The 26,915-nt window shown below is 37.1% G+C and overlaps 2 protein-coding genes across 3 annotated transcripts in view; one reads left to right on the top strand and one right to left on the bottom strand.

Moving 5' to 3' along the window:
* Positions 1–26,915, bottom strand: part of ralgps1 (Ral GEF with PH domain and SH3 binding motif 1) — a 106,841-nt gene that overhangs the window by 46,038 nt on the left and 33,888 nt on the right. The window contains exon 10 of the mRNA XM_084087305.1: positions 23,381–23,507. Coding sequence (XP_083943431.1) covers positions 23,381–23,507 — 127 coding nt within the window. The remainder of the gene's footprint in view (positions 1–23,380; positions 23,508–26,915) is intronic.
* Positions 933–20,338, top strand: angptl2b (angiopoietin-like 2b). 2 transcript variants are annotated; one of them, XM_084138476.1, is made up of 5 exons: positions 933–1,634; positions 11,168–12,029; positions 17,662–17,855; positions 18,946–19,216; positions 19,315–20,338. In XM_084138476.1, the coding sequence occupies exons 2-5, from the start codon at positions 11,180–11,182 to the stop codon at positions 19,512–19,514; spliced, it is 1,515 nt and encodes a 504-aa protein (XP_083994602.1). In that variant the 5' UTR covers positions 933–1,634; positions 11,168–11,179; the 3' UTR covers positions 19,515–20,338. The 2 variants fall into 2 exon arrangements, with proteins under 2 accessions (XP_083994602.1, XP_083994603.1); XM_084138477.1 differs by having other exon boundaries at positions 1,058–1,645.

Genomic DNA, 26,915 nt, shown 5'->3' with positions numbered 1-26,915 from the left:
TGGGACACGCAGTCAGTCAATGTGTCTTACAACTCCTCAAAGGTCTCAGCTGTTCCTACTGATGAAGTAAAAACCAGGTGAGCTTTGACCTTACATGAAGCACAGTCTCTGTTCAACATCTGCTCTGAGAACACCTTGTGAGTCTTATGGAGTGTGAACGTTCCATAGAGAAACATCCCACATCAGGCAGCTTGTAAATACCCCCAAACTGACTTCCTGTTTGGGGAAATTAAGAATTTTAACAGGACCACCACAGTATGCAAGAGGTTTCATTATATTATAACCTTGGGTGTAGAATGACTTGAGAAATATATACACATTTCTTAATTATTGGCATAATTTTTTTACTTAATTTTGAAGGCTTTAATAAACAAGACGGAAATAAAGGAAATAAACAAGACGCTGTCAGTATGAATCACTGCATCACCAAACTAAGAGATGCACAGGTCAATCACTGTTATTATTACTTTTTATAAACCAACTCCAACGTAAAACCAAGATAGAACTCCATAATCTCATTTAAAAGTCTCCATGTCCCATTTCTCTCTTCCTATCATTTTGATTTTGCTACAAATCATTCTAGCCTAGATCATAACCTACTGTAGATATACCCATGCCCAATTAGGACCTGATCAATGTGACATCACTGAACTCCAGACAACAGTTGCAGCTGGTAGTCGACCGTCCGGAAATAGACAGGCAGGGAGAAGTGAATAGCAGGGGTTGTGAATTTGGGTGGGGGATTAGAAGCTCATGCTTTCAGATCCCTTTGTGCCAAGGGGAGGAGAGAAGTGGAGAGGGGGTGGACCAACCCCAAATCCACTGCCTGTTGGAAATGAAGAGAGGGACAGAGAGAGAGAGAGAGAGAGAGAGAGAGAGAGAGAGAGAGAGAGAGAGAGAGAGAGAGAGAGAGAGAGAGAGAGAGAGAGAGCGAGAGAGAGAGAGAGAGAGAGAGAGAGAGAGAGAGAGAGAGAGAGAGAGAGAGAGAGAGAGAGAGAGAGAGAGAGAGAGAGAGAGAGAGAGTAGAATAAGTTAGTGCAACAGAGGTGATGGACTTAGTCCAGTAAGACTGACAGGGAACACACAAACTCCTCCTGAGGGCTGAGAAGAAAATGCTGGTGGACTTTCCTTGCCTTTCAATACCACAAATGAACAGAGGAACCTACATCTACAGCACTTAACAGAGATATCTGCTGATCTTCTGAAGTCTTCAAAGCCCACTTCTCTCAAGCTCCTTGCTATCTTAAAAGTCCGAATTTTTCACTTTGTTTAATATGTTTTTTACCACTTCTCTTTGAGAAGAGTTCTTGAAGAGGTACTTGTCAGAGTTCTTGAGCAAGGATTCGCAGGATTTGCGTCGCCACACAAACAGAGGTGTTTAATTGAAGACTTTAAAACTGAAGACCTTTCCACTGACACCAAGGACATACTAACAAAGAGAGACAGTGGGGGATTACGACAGACAGAGTGAGAGAGAAAGAGAGAGAGAGAGTGAGTGGGAGAAGAGAGAGGAAAACCCCACAGAGCAATCTCCACAAGTTGTGATGACTATTTCCACAGAGGCACTTTGCACGGTTTCTCCTGGACACTGACGGATTTCAAGAAGGTGCTGTGCAATAGACTGGAATCAACTGGTAAGGTTAAGGTGAGCCCAGAGGCTCCGCTTGCTCTCTAAACATGTGTAATTGCATCCAGCTCACTACAATGCTTGTGCTAATCTTGGAATGAACTTTAAAACACCTGTTTATGTTTGGCTGAAAGCTTGCGTCACTTTTTGTAACACACTGAGTTTTATGTGCTTTGGTAATCGTTTTTAAGCTTCGCCCTCCCACTCCGATCCTGTCATGGGATGTATGGATAAGGTCTGTCGCCCTGGGCGACATCTCTTTCTGATGGTTTAAGTGGAGGGTTAATCTTTGACAAGCTGAAAGAAAGTTATATGGGGTCGTTGAGGACAATAGAAGTGAGAAATTCAGGGATGGTGTGTTTTAGCGGTTCATTTGTCATAAACACACAATGGCTGTTACCAAGCAAGGGACCCCAGACGCAATTTAAGACAACAAAGCGGCTGCGTCAATAATGACGTCTGTGAGCATTCAGATCAAAAAGAGTCGTTTCCCACGTGTTGAAAGACAGTCTAGACAAGTCTACGAATACACTGAGGTGTGAATGACGGAAAAGGAATTACTAAAGTGGTTTAAAACAGCATGACAAGAAATGCGATGGGGGAGTGTTGTACACAATATATCTCTCAGTTTTATGAATTTTAATTATAAGTTTTGGAATTAGAGAAAGGAAAGGAAGAGGGATGCAAGGCAGGGATGGAGGGAGGTAGAGTAAGTTACACATCCCGAAATGTTTGGAAGGGACAGGATGCAGGAGAGTTGACTGTGGATGTGTCTCTTTGTTTTATTCCCCAGGAAGGTTTTTTCCATCTAGGGATCAGAACGGAGGCAGACTTCTCAATCAGGCTTTGTTCAGCCATGGTTCTGTTTGATTAAGATAGAGCTTACGAGTTTTCAAAATCAGAGTATCTCAAGTACTCTCTTTATGGACGGGCATGCCATGGCAACAAAATACACAAAGATCATAATTGCAACTGTATACAAAGCACTCAGGATTGTTTATTCAATGGTCTAGACCCAGGGTTTTTGACTAGGGGTCCCTGAAGCTACTCCAGGAGATCCGCAGAAAGGAACAAGTAGATTTTGCTTATGTTTTAAATATATTAATGAAAATGTTTTAAATCAAAGTTGTTAAAAGTCTTACCAAAATCTATCTAGATTTTTCATACTGGGGGTCCGTCTGGGTGCAGGGACCCTGGGACTGTAAAGCTTGGAAACTCCTGGTTTAGCAACCTGATCTCATTAATATATCATAAATATTAATATTAATGTCTGGGTGCAGGGACCCTGGGACTGTAAAGCTTGGAAACTCCTGGTTTAGCAACCTGATCTCATTAATATCTATAAATATTCATATTTGCAGGTATTCATACATAATTTTAGTACTATTAATACATGTAAGAACTACTGAAAATACGCTGAAGAGTATAATATGGATGCATTGACAGCATCTGTAAAGGTCGTTACATTTGAAAAATTTGTATTTATATTTTATTTGTACTATTCATATATTTGTAATATAAATATCTCACCGATTTAATACAATAACATACATTTAATTCCACTAATTTAATATTCTATGAACCTAAACGGATTCGTAAATATTTGTATATCCCTAAATTGTTTAAATGCTTGTTTTAAAGTTGTAAATTGCTTGTAATTAGACATTTATAATGTTACATATGTTTTCTATTTCAAATTAATTATTACTGAAATAGAATGTTAATTACAACTCAAATTCAGTTTGCTGCTCAGAAGACTTGCAATTTTTATGGTACTTTTATGGTAGCTTGACAATTTCAGTCATCAATTACTTATTGTGTGGGAAAGGGCAACTTCAACATTCTTCTAAACTTCAGAATCAACATCTCATTTTGTGTTCTACTACACAATGATGTTGGGTGAACTATCCCTTTAAATAGAACATGACACTGTAGAAAATTTACACTTATGACACACAAAAAAAGGTCCATTGTTAAATGTGCAAAGGGCCTGTGTTTAGTCTCATTAGTCTGAGTGCTCTTCTAACCTACATAGATATGACTTCACAGTCAGAGCTGATTTGTGAGAGGCACACAGGCACAAGTGTGAGGTGAGGACTTCATCAGCCTTCACCAGCCTCTCTCTGTGTGTGTGTGTGTGTGTGTGTGTGTGTGTGCGCGTGTGTGTGTGTGTGTGTGAGATTGTATGGCAGCTTGGCTCACTCTAATGAGGGGTGGAATTTAAGGAATGCCACGCTAAGGTTGAAATGAGAAGGGCAGGCGAGATAACAAGGGGATGATGGAGCGATAGGGAAAGACTGAAAGAAGACATAGAGCAGTTGTGTCCCCTTACTCCCTAATCAATGATTCAAACACTGCTATTGTGCCACAGGAAGTCAGACCAAACAATAGTAATACCAGTTAATGTAAATGACTGCACACTGCACTAATGTTATTGGTTATGATCAATCCGTTTCAATTCATGAGTTTGACTTGGCCATAACTGGGCAATTTCAGAAAAAAAATTAGTTTAACAGTTAATTAGTTGATTAATTCTCATAGTTGGTCAATAATTTTAAGCATTAAGTAATATATTAATAATTTAACAAATTATTATTTTAAGTACAAGTTTGACTAAGTATTCCTTTTTATTTCTTTATATAGAATACATTTTTCCTTAACTCATTATATATAAAGTTCAACACTTTCAAAATGAATTTTTCATAACAAAACAAAACAAAATTTTAGTGAATACATTAGTAAACTAGAGCATAATGGGAAATTAAGTGGTTTCAGACAATGATTATTAATATTGTGTAATGATCTGGAAACATAATACATTGTGAATATGATAACATGTTTAATTGGTAATTCTGAATAAGGAAATGTAAAATGTTAAATTGTAAAATTAAATTTAATTAAATTTAAAATTTTATTATGAAGAACAAATCTGCATCATGCACCTTAGTTTCTTTCAATTCAAATTCAAGAATTAAATGTTATGTTGTTATTGGTGCAAAACAATGCAGAACTTGTTTCTATCAGTTATTGTTCTTTCTCTTTTAAAAGGTGTTTCTTTATGTTTTATAAGGCGTATGTGGAATAGTTCAATAGCAGTTCAGACATGCTGTAGCTTGTAAGTCATGCCACATCTGTAATGGAACACTGGACGAGGTAAACTTCACTTTGGCCTGTCGGGACACTTCTCAAGGTGCGTGTCAGAAGGACAGACTCTGGAGGATTTTATTCCCACCAAGGTTGTAATGACAGCTCTCTGGATGAGGCAGATGTGCTTTCTCTCGCCCTGCTGCTGACACAGACATTGCACCACAGAGGAAAGCAATTCAACTGTCTCTTTATGCTGGTTGGGGAGTCCTGGCTCTTAGACTTGGGGTCTCCATTGAATTTCTTTATCACACACTCTTAAACATCTTATGTTCCACTCAGAGAAACCACAGGTATCCCCCTTCCTAGACACACACACACACACACGAGTACAGAAACATAGGCACATGCTCACACACCACAGTGAAACCACATACCGCCCGCAGCATTAACTCACACGAGACGTTGCCTGTTGCAATGCCCCGCTGTCCGACACTCTATCAGTATGTCCAACAAGTCGCAAGTCCAACCTATCATTATTGGTCTGTTACAGCGGCACAAGGGGTTCCTTAGCCTCTCATGAAATACACTCTCTAGTGGAAACCATCATTATTTTTTTTCCTTTTAGGAAACTTTTTTCTTTTCTTTTTCACTTGAGAGAGATTCACCACAGTTCAAAAGTTTGGGGCCGACAACATTTTATAAAATGTTTTTTTGTTGTTGAAAGAAGTCTCTTATGCTTACCAAGGCTGCATTCATTTTAATGGAAAAATACAGCAAAAACAGTGATATTGTGGAATTATCACAATATTAAATATATTTTTTCTACTTAAATATATATTTTAAAAAGTCATTTATTTTTGTGATGTCAAAACTGAATTTTCAATAGCCATTACTTCAGTCATTACTTCAGAGACACAAACACAACTTCCGCCGTTTGTGTGAAATAAGAGATAGTCTTTAGATGGGTATTAGGAAATATCCAACGATTGACCAATCAGAATTGATTATGCCAGAACATTAAAATCAAAAGAAACCGAATCCGATTTGATTGGAGCAGCTGTTTTTGCTAGAAAATCCAACTTTAGATGGTTACTGTGTTTTTGGAACATGGTAACTGGTTTCTCGCTGGTCATAGCTTGCAAACCATCTGGAATCAGCAACAGACCAGCTACCAGCTGGTCACAGAAATCAGTCAGTTTAGGAGGTAAGGATTGTTTTTGGAAAATGAATAACCTGTTTGGACTAGCTAATGATGAGTTTAGACAGCTACCATGTTTCAAAACACAGTTACCGGCTTAAGATGGATTTTCCAATAGGCGTCTCTATGGATCCTTCTTGTCAGTCAACAGCTTTTAAAATTTCCGACAATCAGTCTGTCAGTAAGATTAGAGAGACAAAAGCAGTTTGTGAGGAGCACGAGACAAGAGTCTTAATCAAACGTGTCCAGACAGCAGAATGGGGACATAAGAATGACATGTTTTCCATGAGACAGAAAACAGCAGGAAGTTTACAGTACTGTATGTCTTACATCTTTTTTTTTTCTGTCAGGATTATATAACTTAATATCAGTGGCCGGAAATACGAAAATAATTTGGCAGGACAAATAAGACGGATACTACGTAAACAGCTCTCAGATCATCTCTCATGTTTGTGTGCAGTTTAAACAGTAAGAACATGAAGGGTCCTGTCAAAGCTGGGAGAAAGAGAGGGATAAATACAGAGAGACAACAAGAATTGCAATGCGAGCTGACTATTAGATGAATTTTTCTGCGCTGTCTCAGTGGTGAAGTCATGATGTGGACAGACAGATTGCAGGTTTCCTGTACATTTGCTGACTTCACCAGCAAAGGGCTGTTATTTTGGTAACTATGTATAAACAGCCACAATAAAATAAACAACCTGAATTATGTTGCATCAATCCTCTATCCTCCACAACACAGAGACAGCTTGACAAGCAGAAATGTTAATACTAGCGGTAAAATGTTTCATTCAGTAAAAATCCATCCATTAGTGCTAATATTTCTAAAATCTCCCTAATGTTAACACGGAATCGACTCCCCTCTGGCTGTCCTCCCAGAATATGTTATAAAACAAAACTAATGAGCACTGCAGTTCCCTTTTCTCCAGATAATTCCCCCAAAAACTTTGTTTGTTTTCGTGCCATGATGATAACAGGCTGAAAAGATATGTTGGACAAGCTTTTGGAGAAAAAGAGATCTATAAAGTATAAGATGCTAATTCATTTTTCTGATCCAGGTCATTGATAATTATAGCTTTTGAAACTGCTCTATTATACAACAGTTCTCTCCAAAGTACTTGTCTGTGTTTGAGACAGACTGTTACGCCACGTCTAGTCCACACCAGGCGCGAGGGGCTCGACGCAATGCGACACAACCAAATAGAACCTTTATATTCAGTGATGCGGTCAACACAAGATGTGGCAACACAACAAATTCCTGTCAGTAAACTGATGCTCTGTTGCATTCATGACGTACTTCAAGAGCTCGCTCTACTTCTGACACAAAGAACAAATAGATTTGCAACAGTCGCTTTCTCTCGTCCACTGTAGACAGCCACAAGCTGTTGACAAATGCCAAGTCTGGTGTAGACACAGTGTTAGTGTGCATTAGAAACTTTTATTAGTGACTCTTTCTCAGTTTAAGTGAGTCTTTCTGCAGGTTACACTGTTAAGTCAGTAGGTGGTGACAAGTCTTTATGTGTGAGTCTTTATGAATGAGTCACTGAATCATTCAACTGATTCATTAAAACACATTTATTCATTAGTGAACAAAACAAGTGACAGTCAAAAACAGTTTAATTCAGGAACAAAATAACTGCCTCTGAGTGAGTCATCGAATCATTCACTTAACCGATTAATAAAAAAATAAAAAAAAGTTCATACATGAATGAAAACATTATTTGTGTGTGTCATTGAATCATTTATTCAAATCATTCATTCATACCCACTGATTCATTCATGAACGAAACAAGAGACTGTCTTTATGAGCGAGTCATTAAATCACTCACTTAATTGATTTATATATATATATAAAAAAAAAAACGAATTAATTAACTCATGAAACAAGTGATAATTTTTATGAACAAGTCATTGAATCTTTCAACTCAACTGATTCGTTCAAAAACACTGATACGTTCAGGAACAAAATACCATTATTGTGTGTTGCTCGGAGATACAATGATTAAAAGGAATTGTCTCAAAAGTAAGGTACTCAATTTTATCAATAAAACTGTTGTATAAAGAAATATCATTCTAATATTCAGTTTTAAACATTATTCAATATGATGTAAGAAGTTGAATAACTTATAACTTGCCTGCATTTGTCAGAAACAACGCATGAGTAGTGAATCTGTGTATGTGTGTGGAGATCAGAGAACCCGCTCGCAGTGGGTCAGAAAGGTGTTGAACAGCAGCAATCCACGACTCAATCCACCAGCAGCGTTCAATTAAAGTTCCCAAAGATGAAGCGCTCTAGTTATATTTTCTTAGGAGATGTGTTTTCCAAAGCCTTTACAGGCATCTCTCCTTCCACACCCCAGGGCTGCTTTCCCAATAATATGCTCTCTTTGAAACTTGAGGTAAACAACACAAAGTGGCTTCATTTCATGAATATAAAAGGCCATGTGTTGTGTTATTACAGGGCTTCTAATAGTGGTCTTTATGTAACTTGTATTTTCATTGTGAATAAATAAATCAGACTAATAAATCTTGTCTTACCTTCTTGGAGACTGAATTCAAATGACAGTCATCCATTGGAAGCAGGTGTCAAATTTGTTCTGTCTTCGCATCTATCATACCATATCACTCATACAAACATACCAAGCACTGCACGTTTTAAAGTGCCATTCACACCAAAATGTTCTTGCATTTAATATCGCAAGTGTGAAAGAACAGGTTCTCAAGTCAAGTTTCTTTTTTTCTTTTAACTTGACATGCTGTTTTAAAAAATGCAGCACAAAGGTCAAATAGGTCCATTATATTGATGGATATTTATATTTAAACACAATAAGTTACATTTAAACGTGAGACGCAACAGAACGAAAAAAATAGCCCAGGGTCTTGTGATGTGTTTTAAAAAAGTTGAATATCTTGAAAACTTGACACTTCGTTGTTCTATGGTGCTCATTTGTAAGACGCTGAAAAGTAGCGAGACATAGCGCAACGGTCAAATATGTCCATGTAGAGTATGTTTACACAGAAAACAATTAAAAAGCAGAGCAGTGGAACTCAAAAACCTGCTCTGCATGAACCGGCCCTAATGCAATATAAATTTTCTTGTAAGCTTTGTTAGACAAGGTTTATGCACGCCTTGCACAATGCATTATGCGTAATACATTCTTAATCAGAGTAAAATCCCATTGCTTGTATGAACTAGAACTACATCAGATTTTCCATTCTCCCTCAGTGATGTTTAAGCCTATGGCAATGTTCAGATAACCAAGTGCCGTCATCGAGAACTTCATATGGCAGCTTACCAGATCAGAGCAGACTCCTGCCAGGACACACATGCTGACCAAACAATCCATTCAGCAGCATTAAACTCTCTGTGTCACCCTGCAATTGAGGCAGCTCCATTGTTCAACAGGATATTTGATTTTGCTTGTGTGGTCAAAACTGGTCTCATTATGACAACAATGTAATTGTAAAATAAATCTGTGACTCACAAAATTACAAAAACTAAACCTGAAATAAAGCTAAAAATAAATATTTAAAACAAAAACAAAAAGGCAAAAGCACATAAAATCACTAAAACTAAAATTAAAATGAAAAGTAAAAAAATAAAATAAAATAAAAGCTAATTCTAAATATTAATAAATACTATAATAATAATAATAATAATAATAATAATAATACTCCAATTAAATAATACTAAAATAAACACTGCTAACAAGCCATTGCACTAAAAGCGAATTAATGCTGATGTTGGATTCCGTTCTTGCAAAAGATACTGCTGTGATGAGTTGTATTTTTTAGGACATAAAATAGGGGTTTTACTTGTTTAATATACAATCTTGAACAAATAAAAAAAAAGAACTAATTAATACAACTATAATTTTTTTTGGATCTCTTCATTTACATGAACTTGAATAAATTGATTCGCAACGATGAATCATCAGACATTCCAAACGTTTAGGACGAACTGATTCACTAGAATCAATCAAGCTTGCCAGCACTACATATGAGAGAGGATGCAAAGAGAGTGTTTGAGTGAGATTCAAGTCCAGGAGCTCCAGCGAAGCCAAGAACTTACAGAATATGGGGCTGCAGAGCCTCATTATTCCTCTGCTGTGAGGGTCAGCCACACTCCTGTCTGCTTCTCCATCAGTGCTGGAGAAACATGATGGCTTGCCAGACCAATTCTCCCAGGGAAACCTGATCTGTCCCCAAAGTCTAAGAGCTTCCATGACTGGGTTAGAAACAGGGGCATCCCACTGACTCTGTAGTTGTAAGCTCACTAGCATGACTGAGGTTGAGTGAGGTGTCAGATCTTCTGTCTACAGGGTGGGCCATTTATATGGATACACCGTAATAACATGGGAATGGTTGGTGATATTAAAGTCTTGTTTGTGGCACATTAGTATATATTAGTACACACCACCCATCTTGAGGAGTTTGCCCCCTCACATATACTAATGTGCCACAAACAGGACTTTAATATCACCAACCATTCCCATGTTATTACGGTGTATCCATATAAATGGCCCACCCTGTAGATCAGTTGGGGTTGTGTTAGCTCGGTTAAGCTAGGCCTGTCCAGACAGATAGAGGAGGATATTAGCCTCATACCTCCCATACGCCTCTAGGATGGAAAAAATATATACTTATACCCTTAGGATTGTGGTATTAAAGTAAAGATTTAAAGGATTACTGTTCCAATGGTTCCGGCAAAGACTTAAGGAATTATATGCACAAAGGCAACTTTAATTGTTGTGATGTGAAAGCTTGACCTGAGGGTCAATGAAAAATAAGAATGCCCACTAAAAAATTGTCAATAGTGTAGTGATGTACGAAGCACAACTCACACTAAAGTTTAACCAAGCAGCTTTATGTTGGTCAAAGTGATGAATCCACAACATCAAATAAATTTTTTTGCAATCTTTCATCCATACGTGAAATTCCTGATCGTGTGGATTCCTTTTGAAATGACTGGATTTCGCTCACGGAAATTTGCTAAACAATGGTAAAAGTAAAAGAAAAGGTAAAATATATTTTGTTATTCCAAATATCATGACTTATTAATTCATAAATATTATGTTGCACCACGTTATATTATAACCTGAACTAATCTTGTCATAAAAAGGTCAAATTATCAGGTTTTAAGAGACTTACTGACAAAAGATCATGGCAAACAACTTAAGGTTCTAAAAAAATATTATTTTTAATCAATCAAAAAATGAATGTCATTCTTCCTTCTCCACTGATGTATTTCACAGGTGTGTGTGGCTATGGATGTTCCTGTGCTAGTATGGCTGGTGTTGCTCCTGGCGAGTAGACAGTTTCCTGAAACGGATTGCAGCACTCAGGAGTTTGACAGCAGTGATGAAGGTCCAGAGGTTGAATTCCTATCGACCTCTCGCACACGGCGGGCCCCCGAGCCTCCTCCGCAGGACAAGTGCTCCTACACCTTCATCGTACCCCAGCAGAAGGTTACAGGAGCCATCTGTGTGAACTCCAAGGCGCCTGAGGCCATGCTGGAGAACCGTGTCAATAAGCAGGAGCTGGAACTTCTCAACTCTGAGCTGCACAAGCAGAAGAGACAAATCGAGACTCTGCAGCAGCTTGTAGAAGTCGACGGCGGCATCGTCAACGAGGTGAAGCTTCTGCGCAAGGAGTCCCGTAACATGAATTCCAGAGTGACGCAGTTATACATGCAGCTGCTGCATGAGATCATCCGTAAGAGGGACAACGCGCTGGAGTTGTCGCAACTGGAGAACAAGATTCTCAACCAGACCTCCGAGATGCTGCAGCTTACAAACCGCTATAAAGATCTGGAGCATAAGTATCAGCACCTCGCCTCACTGGCCAATAACCAGTCGGCGCTCATTGCCCTTCTCGAGGCACAGTGTCAGAGGGGACCACCGGTTGTGGTCCCCAGGGTACCAGCCCAGCCTCAGCCTCAGCCCCAACCACAACCTCAACCCAGACCCTCACCACCCCTCACTAAGCCTACGTTTAACCGCAACAACCAGATCACCAACGAGATCCAGAGCGATCAGAACCTCAAAGTGTCACCCGCCCCTCCTCCCACCATGCCAGGAGGAACTCACAGCCCATCCACCACAAACAAACCCTCAGGTGAGTCGCAGCTTCATTCCTTCAGTGGTGCATGTATTATTTGAAGGGAAAAACTGAAATGAAACGAAATACTTGCATTTTGAGGAAATAAGATTATAGGTTGTACAAAACTTTCCAACAGAACACATTTACCATTCAACTTTACCATTGAAAAAGTTTGTGGCCAGTAAGTATTCAGGAAAGATGCATTAAATTGATAAAAAAAAAGTGACAGTAAAGACATGTATAGTACTTCAAAATATTTCCATTTCAAATAAATGATGTCCTTTTCAACTGTCTAATAATCAAAGAAGCCTGGAAAAATGTTTTCAACATTGATAATAAATATACATGTTTCTTGAGCATCAAATCAGCATATTAGAATGATTTCTGAAGGATCCTGTGAGACTGAAGACTGGAGTAATGATGCTGAAAATTCAACTTTGCCATCAAAGAAATACAATATTTTAAAATATATATTCAAATAGAAAATGATAATGATATTTCACAATATTTATATTTATATGGTATTTTTCACCAAATAAATGCAACCTTGGTGAGCATTAGAGTCTTCTAAAAATGCTAAAAAAGGAAAAATAAATTCTTATTACTGACCCCAAACTTTTAACGATGTGTCATTGAAGTTGTTTCAGGTTCATCTATTGTTATCATGGTTTAGACCATTTTTAAACACTTTTAGTAATAAAAAAAATCTAAGAATTTTAAATAGCAAATAGCTTTAATAGCAAAATTGCTGTATAAATGAACTTTAATGGTTATTGACAACAAAAAATGAAAAGCACAATGTTTCCATTTGATGACTCCTTTCCTTGTTTGGTTTTCAGAGGCAATTTCTCACAGTCTTCTATCATTATTCAGCACTGCCTATCAAAGTTCATTCATCTCAAATTCTCTCTACATAGCGACTCCCACACAGAGATGTGACAATAAACCATCTGTTGTTGTCTCAGCTTTGAAATGCCAACATCCAGTTAGTAAATCTGGTCAGATGATGAATATCAAAAAAACTATTTTGTGTTGAGTCACACACATTGTTGTAGGAGGACAAAAAAAAAGTCAAGATCAATTTAATGCAATATATCTAATTTCAGACTGATTGCAATTTTTTGTATACATGCTTTTAATACTCTAAAAAGAGAAAAGCCCAATTTTTGTTTGAGTTAAATAATGTAGAAAAGATAAAAAGTTAATTTCCCCCCCCCAAAAAATACTTGAGTTTAATGTATACTTTTGTTTCACTGATTGCAATGAACATAAGAATATCATGATATAATGTTTTGTTTATATCATTAACCCCAACATCAGCATATATATTGTGTCTATTTACAGTAAAATGTAAAACTAGTCAAGACAGCTAAAATGAAAGCTTTCAGTGGCTGTATTTCCACTCCATCTGGTGACATGAGCAATTTCCTGGCTAGGTCTGCCTGCATTAATAGCAAAAGGTTACACAAACTCTCCTCAATGAGAGTCAAGCTTTCACAATGAGACTACAGTATGAAAAAGAGCTCTGGAAGGAAATCGAAAGAAAGATTCTGGACAGAAGTCAAAAAAGTGAACGAAAGACGGTCAGAAAAAGACTAAAGTGGCTGAGTTGGGAAATGGCATAAGGATGAGTCTGCATTTACACTATATATATGTGCACAGTATGAGGCGTATGGCAATTTCACCCTCTGATTTATGTTAATTTCTTTCAAAAAACTGTGTCTGACAATTGCTTGAGACATCTTGCAGCTTTTACTTTGCTTAGACATACATAGATACTGTATATGAAAGAGTATTAAAAAAAGAGATTCAGAAAAAAGTAGTACTATCAACTGACAAAGAAAAAAAAAAGAACTAATTAATCACACATTTTTCTGTAATTGCGATTAATCACTTCTAACAAAGTTTTTCATGTATTTTTATATTGTAGTAATTTCACAATTAATCTCCAAATGAATGTAGAAACAACATAAAGACAGTATATTTTAAGTATTTTATCTAACAGGTCTAATTCACTTGTAGTTAGAGATATAGAATCACTTTATCAAACACTTCATATACTTCACTGCATGATTTATAAATTAAATATAGATACATTTTTATTAAAGCTACAAAAGTTATTCATTTAAGAGCAGTGAGTGATTTTCTATTTGTCTTTTGTTCTTTGATTAACATTAATGACAGACAGCAGCAGGTTTATTAGTCTGCTGTCACTTTAAGATCTGATGCACATGACGCGGATCTGACTGTGATTTGGGTGTAATGGTGTGGTCACATTTAACATCATGCAGGGAATTTTAAAGAGCAAAATCCAGTCATTTCAATAGGATTCTAAGATTTTTTCTAGGGAGTTTATGAGGATGCATGAGGATGAAATATTTCACAACAGGTTCAAGTTGGAAAGCAGAAAAAGAAAGCTGCTTGGTATAAATGTGACGTCTGTGTGATCTGTGGTTCATGGCTACACTTCTGACAATAGAAAATGTACCTTTTTGGCATGATTAAATTTCACTAATGTGACCGCACCTTAAGATTTACAACCACATGTGAAAGTAGTCCAAATTGGAAGTCAAAAATCCAATCTGATAAGCAATTTTTGCTGTTTACAAACACGAAACAAGACTCAATCTGACAAAAATAGAATTGGTTGACAGTCTAAATGCTGTCGTCAAGACAATTAAGTTGCAGTGATGAGAAAGGAAATAAGAGGATAGGAGAAAGAGCAGGGCAAGGAGGGAAGCAGCACTCTGTTGGAGTGAAGTCATTTATTCCAGTGTTACCAGACATGGGTGACCCAGACATCCCACACAAAGCTCAGCGCTCTATCAGGTCTGGGTCTTCCTGCTGGAAAGAAATGACCTGCTGATGGATTTGCCAAGTTGTTTTAACAAGACCCACACCACTGAAAATCTGTAAGGCCTCTCAGTTTCCTCGTCCTCCCTTCTTCCTACCATATCTCCTCTAAAGTTCACTTGACTTGATGGATTTGTGTTCATCCCCAGTTCATCACCTCATTCATCTCTGTGAATGTTAGCTAGAGTCTTTGTAGTAAAAAGCAGATTTTCTTTCCCTGTCTGCCTTCTCTGCCATTAGACAGTTTTTGCTTACAAAGTGTGAGTCTGTTCTTTCACAGCACTGTCTTTTTCCATCTCTCCCTCATACACAACTAATCTAAACTGTGTCCCTTTGTCTGCCAGATATAACAGCTGCCTTGGACTAAACTTCTATAAAGCCCCCTGAACAAGTACACCAAAATATTGTCACTGTAAACCAGAAACAGTTAAGAAGTGACTCACCTACTCACTAAAATCATTGTTCTAATTAGAAACAAATGCTTCAAAATATGTACTTCTGAACCTGCTTTTAGCTGTTATGTTCTTGTCGTGATTTCTTTCTTTTCTTCAAATACTTGTACTTGGCACTAATTTTGCATTAAGTGGCAAGTTTCCATGGTGTAAAATGTTCTACGACCAATTAAACAGAAGGGGGCTTAAAGGAAAAGTTTGTAATTTGCTGACAAGCAAACTTCTCCAAGGGAGAGCAAGAAATTGGTGGCTCCGAGATAATGAGGCAAAGTACGTGGAGTGAGGTGAGGGGTAAAAATAAAAATTCAGCCCCAAACAGAAACAAAGTTTTAAAACTAAAACTCTAATCCAGAAATAGTTTGGGATGAATAAACCAAACCACAGTCTGTTAATGTTATTAATGATAATAATAATAATAATAATAATGTAATAAATACTGTACAGGTATACATAAAATAAATTCCCACTGGACCATCGGTTTAAAAGGGATCACATGGTCAATTCAGTGACCTACAAAAAAAATAAAGAATCATTCATATTTCTTTTTCATTTTACAATAGAACTTTTTATGTTGGAACAATGCGTTGCATATAATAATGTCTATTAAATTTGTCTATGTGAGGCATGTCTCTTGAGATTCCAAAAAATCTACTGATCCAATAAAGAAGCAAGTGGTTTAATACATGCTCCTCCTGGGATTGGGAATGCTGGAATGGATTCAGTTTTGTTCACGGTAAGGGGCTAATGAGCCCCGTCTGCGTTGTTATCTTAAATTTGTCAGGTAGTGTGATGGCTCTTACTCTGGCATGCTGTGAAAATCAGCCAGCCAGAGAGATTTCAGAAAAACAGACAAAATCTGTCCCAGTGGAATGTGCACTAGAGGCTATAAATCCAGCGGTCTGAGGTCTGTTATCATAAATACAACCAGAAATATCTAAAATGTAAGTGTGTAAATTATAAGTACTAACATGAACCATTTTAAATACTACAAGTGAAATGCAAGAAAAACCGAAAGGAGCAACATCCTATGTTTCGGTACAAGACACAGCCAGATAATTTTTAAACGTACCAAACAGAGTGATGAAGGGGTTGGAGTGGCTGTGAATGAGGGCCAGCCGTTGGGCATGAGGCCTGCTTTTTATAAGCTACAAGATGAGAGTAAACACTAAAATGTTCCAGACTACTGTAAATAAACCACAAGGCCTCAGCAGCGCTTTAAGATGGAGATGTAAGATCAGACCTAACAGTAAGGAGAACAGTTAAAATACACAAATAATAAATGGAACATATGAGATCATGTGCTTTGAGAGCAAAACTTTAAGTTCAAGTCTCAGGTTGTGTTTAGGTTTGACTACTTTCCCTACAGAAAAGACCATAATTAACAACCACAATTGGTTTCACCAGCTAGGTTTTGCTAGTGAATAGCATATTTGTGCTGCTCCATTAGATAGACCACAACAAAACCAGCATAAACCAGCCAAGACCAGCATGGAAATTTCCCCCTTTGCTGTTGTTAGTTGCTTTAAGCAGGTATAAAGCAATTTAGCTGGTCTCAGCCCGGCCAAGATGGTTTAGTTCCCAAAACCCCTCTAAAACCAGCCAGCAGACCAACTTGACCAGGCTGGGAGACCAGCAAACCAGCGTAGTCTGGTTCAAGATATATATATATATATATATATTCCCCATTAGCAGGGTAGTCAACCCGTCTAGTTTTTACCATTTAAAACTGAAGATCAGAAATTTTTTTATTTTGAAGACAAATAATTTATGGATGGTATCTTACTCTGCTTTTCATTGGAAAACTTTGGAAATTGGAGCCATTCTTGACACATCCTATAAAAACACTACTCTTTGCCCAGGGAACTTTGGAAGTGCTCTCTAATCTATTTGCTACTGCATTATTTAACAAATGGGCCTTTCTTTGGCGTTCGTGCCAGCATTATGTTTGGCTAGAATAGCAGAGGCAACTTCCCAGGCCAGAATGGCAGCCAAGGTCAATCCTCTTCTTACGTTAAGAGCTTTTCCAGCTGTGCCACGGATGAACAAGAGACCTAGCGGGAGTAAATACAACTGAGAACGGTGTTCAGGGGGATCCTGAGACTGGCTTTCTTGGATTATGCAATTGTTTCAGCTTTGCACCTGAATTTCCCTTCAAGTAAAAGAATATCTCAGTCTGTCACAGTGTCATATTCCCAGTATGAGATATGACAGCAACAGACAGGAGACTTCCTATAAAAAGACAAAACTTATCTGAAAATTGAGTACGAGGGAATATATCTTGTTTAAATAAGATGGGAGTGACTGAGAGGAGTAAATACTGAATGATTTTCCCCTCCTCTTAGGTCCCTGGAAGGATTGTCTGGAGGCTCTGGAGGACGGCCACACTAACAGTGGCATGCACCTAGTGAAGCCGGAGAACACCAACAAGCTGATGCAGGTGTGGTGTGATCAAAGACATGACCCTGGTGGCTGGACGGTCATCCAGAAGAGAATGGATGGCTCCGTCAACTTCTTCAGAAACTGGGAGACATATAAGGTGAGCCAGGAAGATAAATTCTGGCCAGTAATTAACTAAATGTTATGACCGATAAATGATAAATAGCTGATAAATATGAAAACTGTATGAAACAGTATGAAATTGGCCTTTATGCTCACCAAGGCTGCATTTATTTGATAAAAAAACATAATGTTAAAAATATATTAGTACATTTTATACATAATATTAGTAAATATTATTACTATTTAAAATAACTTTTCTATTATCATTCTAATATGCTGATTTGGTGCTCAAGAAACATATTAGTATTATTATCAATGTTGGGCTCAAAACAGTTTATTAGGGTTTATTAGTTTTGTGAAAACCATGAAACTATGAAAAGAACAGCATTCATTTGAAATCCAAATCTTTTTAACAGTATACATATGACAATTTAATGCATCTTTGCGAATTAAAAAGTATTCATTTCTCTCCCTCAAAAAATAATAAAAATAAAATAAATGCTGACCCCAAGCTTTTGAAAGCTAGAGTACAATTAACAGTGTTATTAAATTGTTAGTGTTTTTAAAGATTACATTTGAACGAATTGTTCTTTACTTATTCAGTTTTCAAAGCCGTTTTTATAAACATTCTCTATAATAGAATAATCAAATTAAAGAAGGGTTTTTAAAAGATTTTTTTTTTATTGTGTTCCATCTGTATGGAAGCTTATTTCCGCCATTGAATAAAAAATAAAAATATCCCACAGACTTTTTTCCTCGCAATTATAAAGACTTTTTATACAAAGTGCAGAGAAAAAAACAAGTAAAACAAAAGCCAGTCATCTGAATCCTCATCAAAAAAACAAACAGATCTTCAAAGCCCTGTAGATACAGTATTAAACACAAGTAAAGTTAGAATTACAAGTGCTTCATGGGCTCAGAAAGATGTCTAATGATGCAAAGAATGTGCTGGCAAATGAAAGCAATACCAGTAAAACGAGAGAGAAGAACAAACCCTACAGCAAGTGGCAATTTTTCAGCCTTAAGGACATGACAAAATAATACAGACTAAGTAATGTACACTAAAATAACTATTTTACATGGTCCATCTAATACTCAATGTCAGGCGCTCCTCTGTTTTATTACAGCAAGGCTTTGGAAACATTGATGGAGAGTACTGGCTGGGTCTGGAGAACATATACTGGATAACCAACCAGGGGAACTACAAGCTGCTGGTCACCTTGGAGGACTGGTCTGGACGTAAGACGTTTGCAGAGTACGCAAGTTTCCGCCTTGAGCCTGAGGCCGACTTCTACAGGCTCAAGGTGGGCCGTTATCATGGCAATGCCGGTGACTCCCTAACTTGGCACAATGGGAAGCAGTTCACCACTCTGGACAGGGATCATGATGTATATACAGGTATCAGTCAATCAATTACAGATTGTCAGAATGTTTCTATGAGCATATAATACATATATATATATATATAAATTAATATATAAAATGTTTTATCTCAGGCAACTGTGCACACTACCAAAAAGGAGGCTGGTGGTATAATGCCTGTGCCCACTCAAATCTGAACGGCGTGTGGTACAGGGGAGGGCACTACCGCAGCCGCTATCAGGACGGCGTGTACTGGGCTGAATTCAGAGGAGGCGCCTATTCCCTCAAGAAGGTCGTGATGATGATACGACCCAACCCGAACACCTTCCACTGAGAAGCACATAAAAACAGGGAATGAACTGAAAATTGCTCCCACATGGTCGCCATCCACCCTATAAAGTGCAATTCGTTTAGACTGTGGTTTTTAAATTGTTTTGCTTCCAACATGCATAGATATGATAGCAAAAGGACAAACAGGGTCTTGGTTGACGCAACTGAGAAGGAACACCAATTTATCAAACACTACAAAAGGAAGCTCTATTAAGTGCTATTTACATCCATTATCACAGAAAATGAAGTGTCTGATGACTTGGCCTGTTTTCAATCAGTCACCAGGAAGTCATCTAAAAAATATAATGAAAATGATGTGCGTTTCCACTCTAGTTCAATCAAATCAAATGAAACCTGTTCATCTTTAAATATTTAGTGCAATTGTGAATCTGTTGTCAGCTGTTTAGATTTTAGCTTTTGTTAAATATGTAAAATAACTGATTAGTACTCATTCGTTGTTACAAATAAGACACAGGACATCCAATCCAGTGATAAACAGCTTACGCATCCCTATTTTATTCAAAGCTAAGAGAATATATGTTTCCTGATGAGATGAATGACTCATAATTTATTTCAGGGATATCAATTTTAAAATTCATATAAAAGGTTGCAGTGTAAAATAATGCACAATTAAACATCTTAAAACAGTCATCGATTTCTCAATCTAAACTGTATTTACTGTGTAAATTAGCTGCTGGTGTCAAATGAAGACCCAACACATTTATGTACATATACACGTAATATTATTGAAAATAATGTGTAATTTGTAATATACTGTAACATTTCCCCTAGTATTGTCATACTGTTGCAATAAAATATGTACAGCCACGTGCTTTGTCCGTGAATGGATTAAAAATCAATCTCCTACAGCTGCAGTTCTACTGAGGAAGTTTATGTGCCAAAGTAAAGGGAAAAGTCACAAACAATTAATTCAAAAATGTTACACAGACTCAAACAACAAAATAGCTCTTTGACCATATAATAAATGGGGTTGTGAGTTTAGGGTCCAATTTCGTTCTATTAACTAAGACTTCTGCCTCAATAAACTCCTAATTACTGCGTATTAATATTTAGTAAGGTAGTTGTTAAGTTTAGGTATTGGGAAGGATTATGGGATGTAGAAAATGGTCATGCAGAATAAGGCATTACTTTATAAGTACTAATAAACAGCCAACATTATAGTAATATGCATGCCAATAAGCAACTAGTTAATAGTGAGAATTGAACCCTAAACTAAAGTGTTATCATAAATGTTGTACTGTATATATGTATATATATATATATATATATATATATATATATATATATATATATATATATATAACAAGCTCCACTGAGATTATGTATCTGTGGCTTGCTGTTGAATAACACAGAAAATAATTTTAGTTGTTAATAATTTAATAACTTGCCCTGTCTATGGTAATGCACTTACAATGGAAGTCAAAGAGGTGATAGTATTTTAGGGTTTAAAACCAGAAATACAAATATTTTGATCTACATAAAAAAAAAAAAAAGACAAAAAACTTTTATTTAAAAAAAAATATTTTTTTTTTATCTCCAGGTCATTAGATCTAGAATTCTGTCCATTCTAAATCAGAGTAGTGTGATACAATTACATTTATTTGAATGAATCGACATACATTTTGCTTTTACAGAAAAAAGGGCCATTATCCAGTGTCAATTGTAGTGATGTATGAAGCACAGCTCTTACTTTCAAGTCATTTTCAAATCAAGGAGCTTTCTGGTACAGTAAATACAGTAGTCAACATGGTACAGTAAATTTGTGTGACCTACTTGAACCCGTTGCAAAATACGCATAGGGAAAAAATTCACAAGCGAATGATTCGTATAGAAATTAATGGGTTTCGCCTAGCAAAAAGTCACCAAAGAGCGGTAAATGTGAAACAGTAATAAAAAGCTGTACAAATATTTGGAAAGCAAATTGGATCAGACTTGGATCAGAGTCCTCAAGCTTCATTAAGGCTAATAGTTGTTAAACACCACATTTCCATTGTTAGGGAAGTTATGGCTAGACTCTCTAAACAGTATCATTATTTTATTTAAGTTAATGTAGGGCACTCTTCAAAGAGACTTCTATTCTAAGTGTAAAGCAGGATATACCTGAGGTAGCAATCAATCTATATAAAGAAATAAATAACCTATGGCTCTAAGAATACTTTTTTGGTACAAACTGAAGGTATGAACTCTTTTTTGTATTAAAACTAATAATACAAGCTCTATTAAATACATCAAAAGGCATGAAAAGAGTGTTTGACAAAATCCCAAACCATTTAATTTCCTTTTTCCTTTGTCCCAATGGGAAATGGAACGGGCCACTGGAGAAGCGCAGTGGAAACTGACAGATTTAAAGTGACAGCCTGCACAACCTCAGCCACGTCAGACAGTCTTTCCATCCCAGCGGTTTCAACTGCCTGCTGCTCAGGAATGGGAATATGTTCCCGGAGTTCCCTGCAACTAAACCACAAGGTACCGGCACCAGGTACAGTGGTTTCTTTTTCTGTGACGTCTGAAAGAGCCATGTGATGAGTGGGACGTACAGTAGTTTACCGAAACTCTGATGCAAGTGGAAGCAGACACTCAGTGTGGATTATGTAAAGGAAATTTGGTTAATGAGAAAGATGTGTGTCGCTGGGACGGCATGCGCCAGCTCTATCCACATGTTTACCTTCTTAAAAATTACAGTGACTTGCTGTTTGTGCATTTCATACCTCTAGAAATTAACCAGCCCACAAGTTACAGACCAAGACATAATTTGAGTTACAGCCGACTAAAGTTATTTCGGAACGGTCTTTTAGTTATTCGCATACCACAATGACACAAGAGCACCTGGAAAACTGTGACCATGGGCTCGGGCCTCAAGCATGTGGCAATGACGTACGGTCTATGTCGTGCAGTTCAAAATCAAACAACCTCATCTTAAAAAGTAACATCTACTTCTCGTAAAACAAGACCGCCAAACATCCAAAACGTCTCCCAAACATAAAGCCACAAGATCCCTTTCTGATCAGGTCGGGCTCTCGGTTAACAGCTGGATTAGTCATCCAGACCTCACTGCGATGAAAGATCTGGACCATGTTGGACAATCCCGAGGGAGGTATCTATTTCAAGTGCTGTCAGTGCCTTTAGAGAAGACTGATGTGTGTGTAAATAATTTCTCACTGGGCTTCTGCAACATCCATGAGAGTCTTTGACAGATGTCTTTTCATGAGAGAGAAAAAGTGGCTACCAATGTACCAATCTGGATTTCAATATGATTTCATTGTAATTTCCATCTTACAAAAATGGTCATGGAGTCAAGGATGTTTTAAGTTCAGTGACAGAATATTTGAGCTTTAGCAGAAATCCTAAAACCCCCTGAAATGGTTTGACGGATGCAATTTTCTTTCCTGTGTCGATACCTAAAACAGGATATGGCACATTTCTCAATCATTCCTGAACTGGAGAGGTGTATTGATATGCCCTCTGCTGGACACTGGAGAATGTGCAGATGAGACAAGGCCCAAAAAAAAAAATATAATGAGGTGTTCACAGCCAACTTAAAATGAACCCTGCCATCACCAATCATCTACATGTCAAGAAACAAGCAATAAGCCATTATACTGAAGTAAAATAAGTTTGCTAGCATTAATTGAGTCAATATTGCAAAAATGGTTAAGTCCAGTGAGGAATGACCCATTCCTCTCTCTGACCCAAATGTTTCTGTTCAAAAGGAAGCATCTTATGTTTTAGTTATGGCCTTATTAATAAGTAAACTTTTACATTTTTTAAAAATGAACTTTTAAAAACAATCCACAAAGCCTCTCAAGACATTTCTGACTGAATATTGTCATGACTTTTATTAACACTCACCTAGGTAGGGGATGCAGGGAGCCATTTTGAGGGACCTGGTGTACTCTCTCATCCGGTTGTAATTCTCTTCCTTTGACGTCAGAAAGTCAAGCTTCTCAAAGGTGGCCTTGTCCTTTCGACTGATCAACTGTTAAGAACAGAAAGCAAACAAGACACAAATAGTTCATTCAATCAGCAAATTAGCAACACCTAATGGCTAATTCTCAAGTGTGAAATATAAATCAGAGGTATTGAATTCAAGTAAAAACAAAAATATTAATCTATACAATTTGAAGTGTATTCAAAGGCAACAAAAAATAGTATTGTTGTTGGAAAATATTTTATGTTAGTTACCTGTTAATTAATTTAAATAAGATTAAAAAAGATGTAAAATGTATTTAAATTTCACTAAGAAAACTTTTCCAGTTATGCCTTTGAATACATTTTAAATACATTTTAATGTATTAATTATTATTTTTACTTGGCAAATTTATCATCTTTTTATAATATTTGAATGAATTAATAGAGGTATCTGAGATGAAAAACATTTGCCAATAATTATATTAATAATAATAATAATTGTATTATTTTTAATGAGTGTTAAACTAATAATAACAATAATAATTATTATTATTATTAAAAAAATTCATCTCAGCTCTGCCTCATTCACTTAAATATACTGCCCTTGAAAAATAAACAGAGTTACTCCCAAATTGGCCACTAACTTTAGTAGAGGGACTTGGGGAGGCGCAGTTTTGTGAATTTTGTCAGAGGGGAAACCCCATTCAGTCTTCTGATCTAAATAAAGCTATCTGCAAATATGATAAATATGAAAAACAAGAAAACCTATTGGGAGACTAATGAAAAAAGTTCCCAGAGCTCAAACTCCAAACATATGCTATCGGCACTGGGCATATTTCTCATTTATGGAAAGCACATGATCACATGAAACAGGCTCAGTGTCTAGAAGGTCTTTATGAGTGGCATAAATTCACCCAACGCTTCCTTGCAGCACATGTGCTATTGAAAAACATCAGTAGGGATGACCATGTGCAAAACCCCTGTTAGGATTAACGAAAAGCTCATTAACTCAAAAATTCCATCACCCATGGCTTTATCACATCAAGTGCTGCACAAAGTACTTCAACATGTTCCTCTGGTATTAGACAAATACACATACTACTATCCAGTCTGTTCACACTTTCGTAGGTTTAGTCAGAGAGGAGATTTTGTTCAAACAATGTAAGCAACAGTTGCTGAAACCACGCTGTTGGCAGATGAACTTCTACCAGTCTCCAGAGGTGAAAATCATTTCATCAGTCATGCACTTTTTAATCTTCACATCTTGTTAAACACAGTAGTATAATACAATCCATGTCTTCTAGCATAATGTTAGATTGTGTTACTCTTTTAAATGTTTTTTTTTTTAGTTGCTTTAGACCAGGGGTGTCCAAACTCAGTCCTGGAGGGCCACTGTCCTGCAGAGTTTAGCTCTAGCCTACCTCAACACACCTACCTGGAAGTTTCTAGAATGCCTAGTAAGACCTTGATTAACTGGTTCAGGTGTGTTTAATTGGGGTTGGAGCTAAACTCTGCAGGACAGTGGCCCTCCAGGAGCAGGATTGGACATCCCTGCTTTAGACTAAAAAGGTTGGTAGGAAATAGTACACATTTTAATTGCAAAATCAAATTTTGAGTGAAGTGCATTATTTAAATATCTCTCTTCCATACAATGAAAGTGATGGTGACCAGAGACTGTCAAGCTCCAAAAAAGACAAAACAAACAAACAATTTCACTTTCATTGAACAAAAATCCAGCAAGGAATACCTTAAATTCGCAAAGAAGTAAATTCATGTGGATTACGAAATGGCGGTGAGTAAATGATGACAGAATTTTCATTTTTGTGTGAAATATTTCTGAAACGAAATGAAACAAAACAAAACACAAAATACATACATGATGACATAGTTTTCAGTTTTGGGTGAACTACTCCTTTAAATAATGAGGGGGGGGGGGGGGGGGGGGTATTCTACCATACCTGTATGAAAGGGTATTGATAGTTGATATAGATAGTTGATCGTTATATAGATATATCATGCATAAACACTGAGTGACTGTGGCAGATTATACAAGTCATTTACAAGCCGAGTTGCTCCAATCAACATGACTTTTGGATACATTTAATTTAAAAACAGCTTCATACTCAAGCAATACAGTTAGGGAGTGGAAAGCATTTAGATGTTGGCCTAAAATTTACCTGAATAATTTAATGAACCACAACTTGGATTCTTCTCCTTTGAACTTGCAACAGAGAAACAGAAAAGTGATTTTTCCCCCCTTCTTTTATTTGCCAAAGGAAGCAGGATTTGATTTGATTTTAAACGGTGCTGAGATAATCCATGGCAGGGAAGATAGATCACAATACCATCAATCAGGGAGTCTGGTGTGGAAATAATAATATTATGACAAAGATTTGAAGAAGTACTGCGAGCTAAGTGAGACTGCTTATGATATTTTAAGGAAAAACTAATTACAAAGCTATTACAAATGATGAACAGGGATGGATAAATAAATTATAAGAGCACCGGCATATTTCAGTCAATGTGATTTCCATGTGTGTGTGTGTGTGTGTGTGTGTGTATGCGTGCACCATCTCAGTAGCTACTCTAGTCATTTTCTGTCTGCGATAGAGCAATCAAATGCCAAAACAAAATATTTTCCTGATCTTCATCAAGCCTCCATCACCCGCCACCACAACCACAGCAGCACACAGGGACGTGAGCGCCTACCACACTGGCATTACTCATTTCCATAGACACATACAGCGCTAAACAATCCCTCCGAGGGCGATGAAAGTGAGGGGGTTCCTTCAACCACTAACATCTTTATTTTATTTTGCAGTAACACACGACTGACTTTGATTGCAGTAGTTCATGAAGGCCAGTACTGTGCTTTAGCAGTTAAAGCCTCCATACATCAAAAGCTGTAAAGACGGAGCAGCATTGAGCTCAGGGACACATTCGGAACAACTGCGGATGCGGTCCTTAGCTATAGGTGCAATGTTAAAAAATATTGTCTTTTTATTTATTTTAGAACTGGAAAAAGAGCGGAACAGGGGATCAATTTAAAGTAAATGGAAGTAGGAGAAAGAATTGTGCAAGAAAAAAAAAAAAGATGGGAAAAGAACTTAAACGGTAGTGCTATGTTCCAATCCCATATAAAATTAATGGCCAACTGGTTTTGTTGATTAGCCAAAGCCAAGTTTTGACTTGTATTTGGCAGTTGGCGAGTGTTGCAACACTGAGAGAATGCTGGGATACATACTCTGGAATCAAGGGGCCATCTGTCTTCACTGTATATAAGCTCGCCCTTCTGCATCTCATCTCTTCACCAAAAGCTTTACATCTTTCCTTCTTTCAGTGAACATGATCCCAAATTATCATTTTACTTCCCTTCTCCGGTATCTTTCCTCTTGACGTTTGTCTCATCTTAATACTCCCACACTGTATACAGTGGGCTCTCAAAGTCTGAGACTTCTACTGAAAATTATGCATA

Source organism: Abramis brama (assembly GCF_963993115.1).
Source record: "Abramis brama genome assembly, chromosome: 16".
Lineage (NCBI taxonomy): Eukaryota > Metazoa > Chordata > Actinopteri > Cypriniformes > Leuciscidae > Abramis > Abramis brama.
This window is presented reverse-complemented; position numbering and strand designations above follow the sequence as displayed.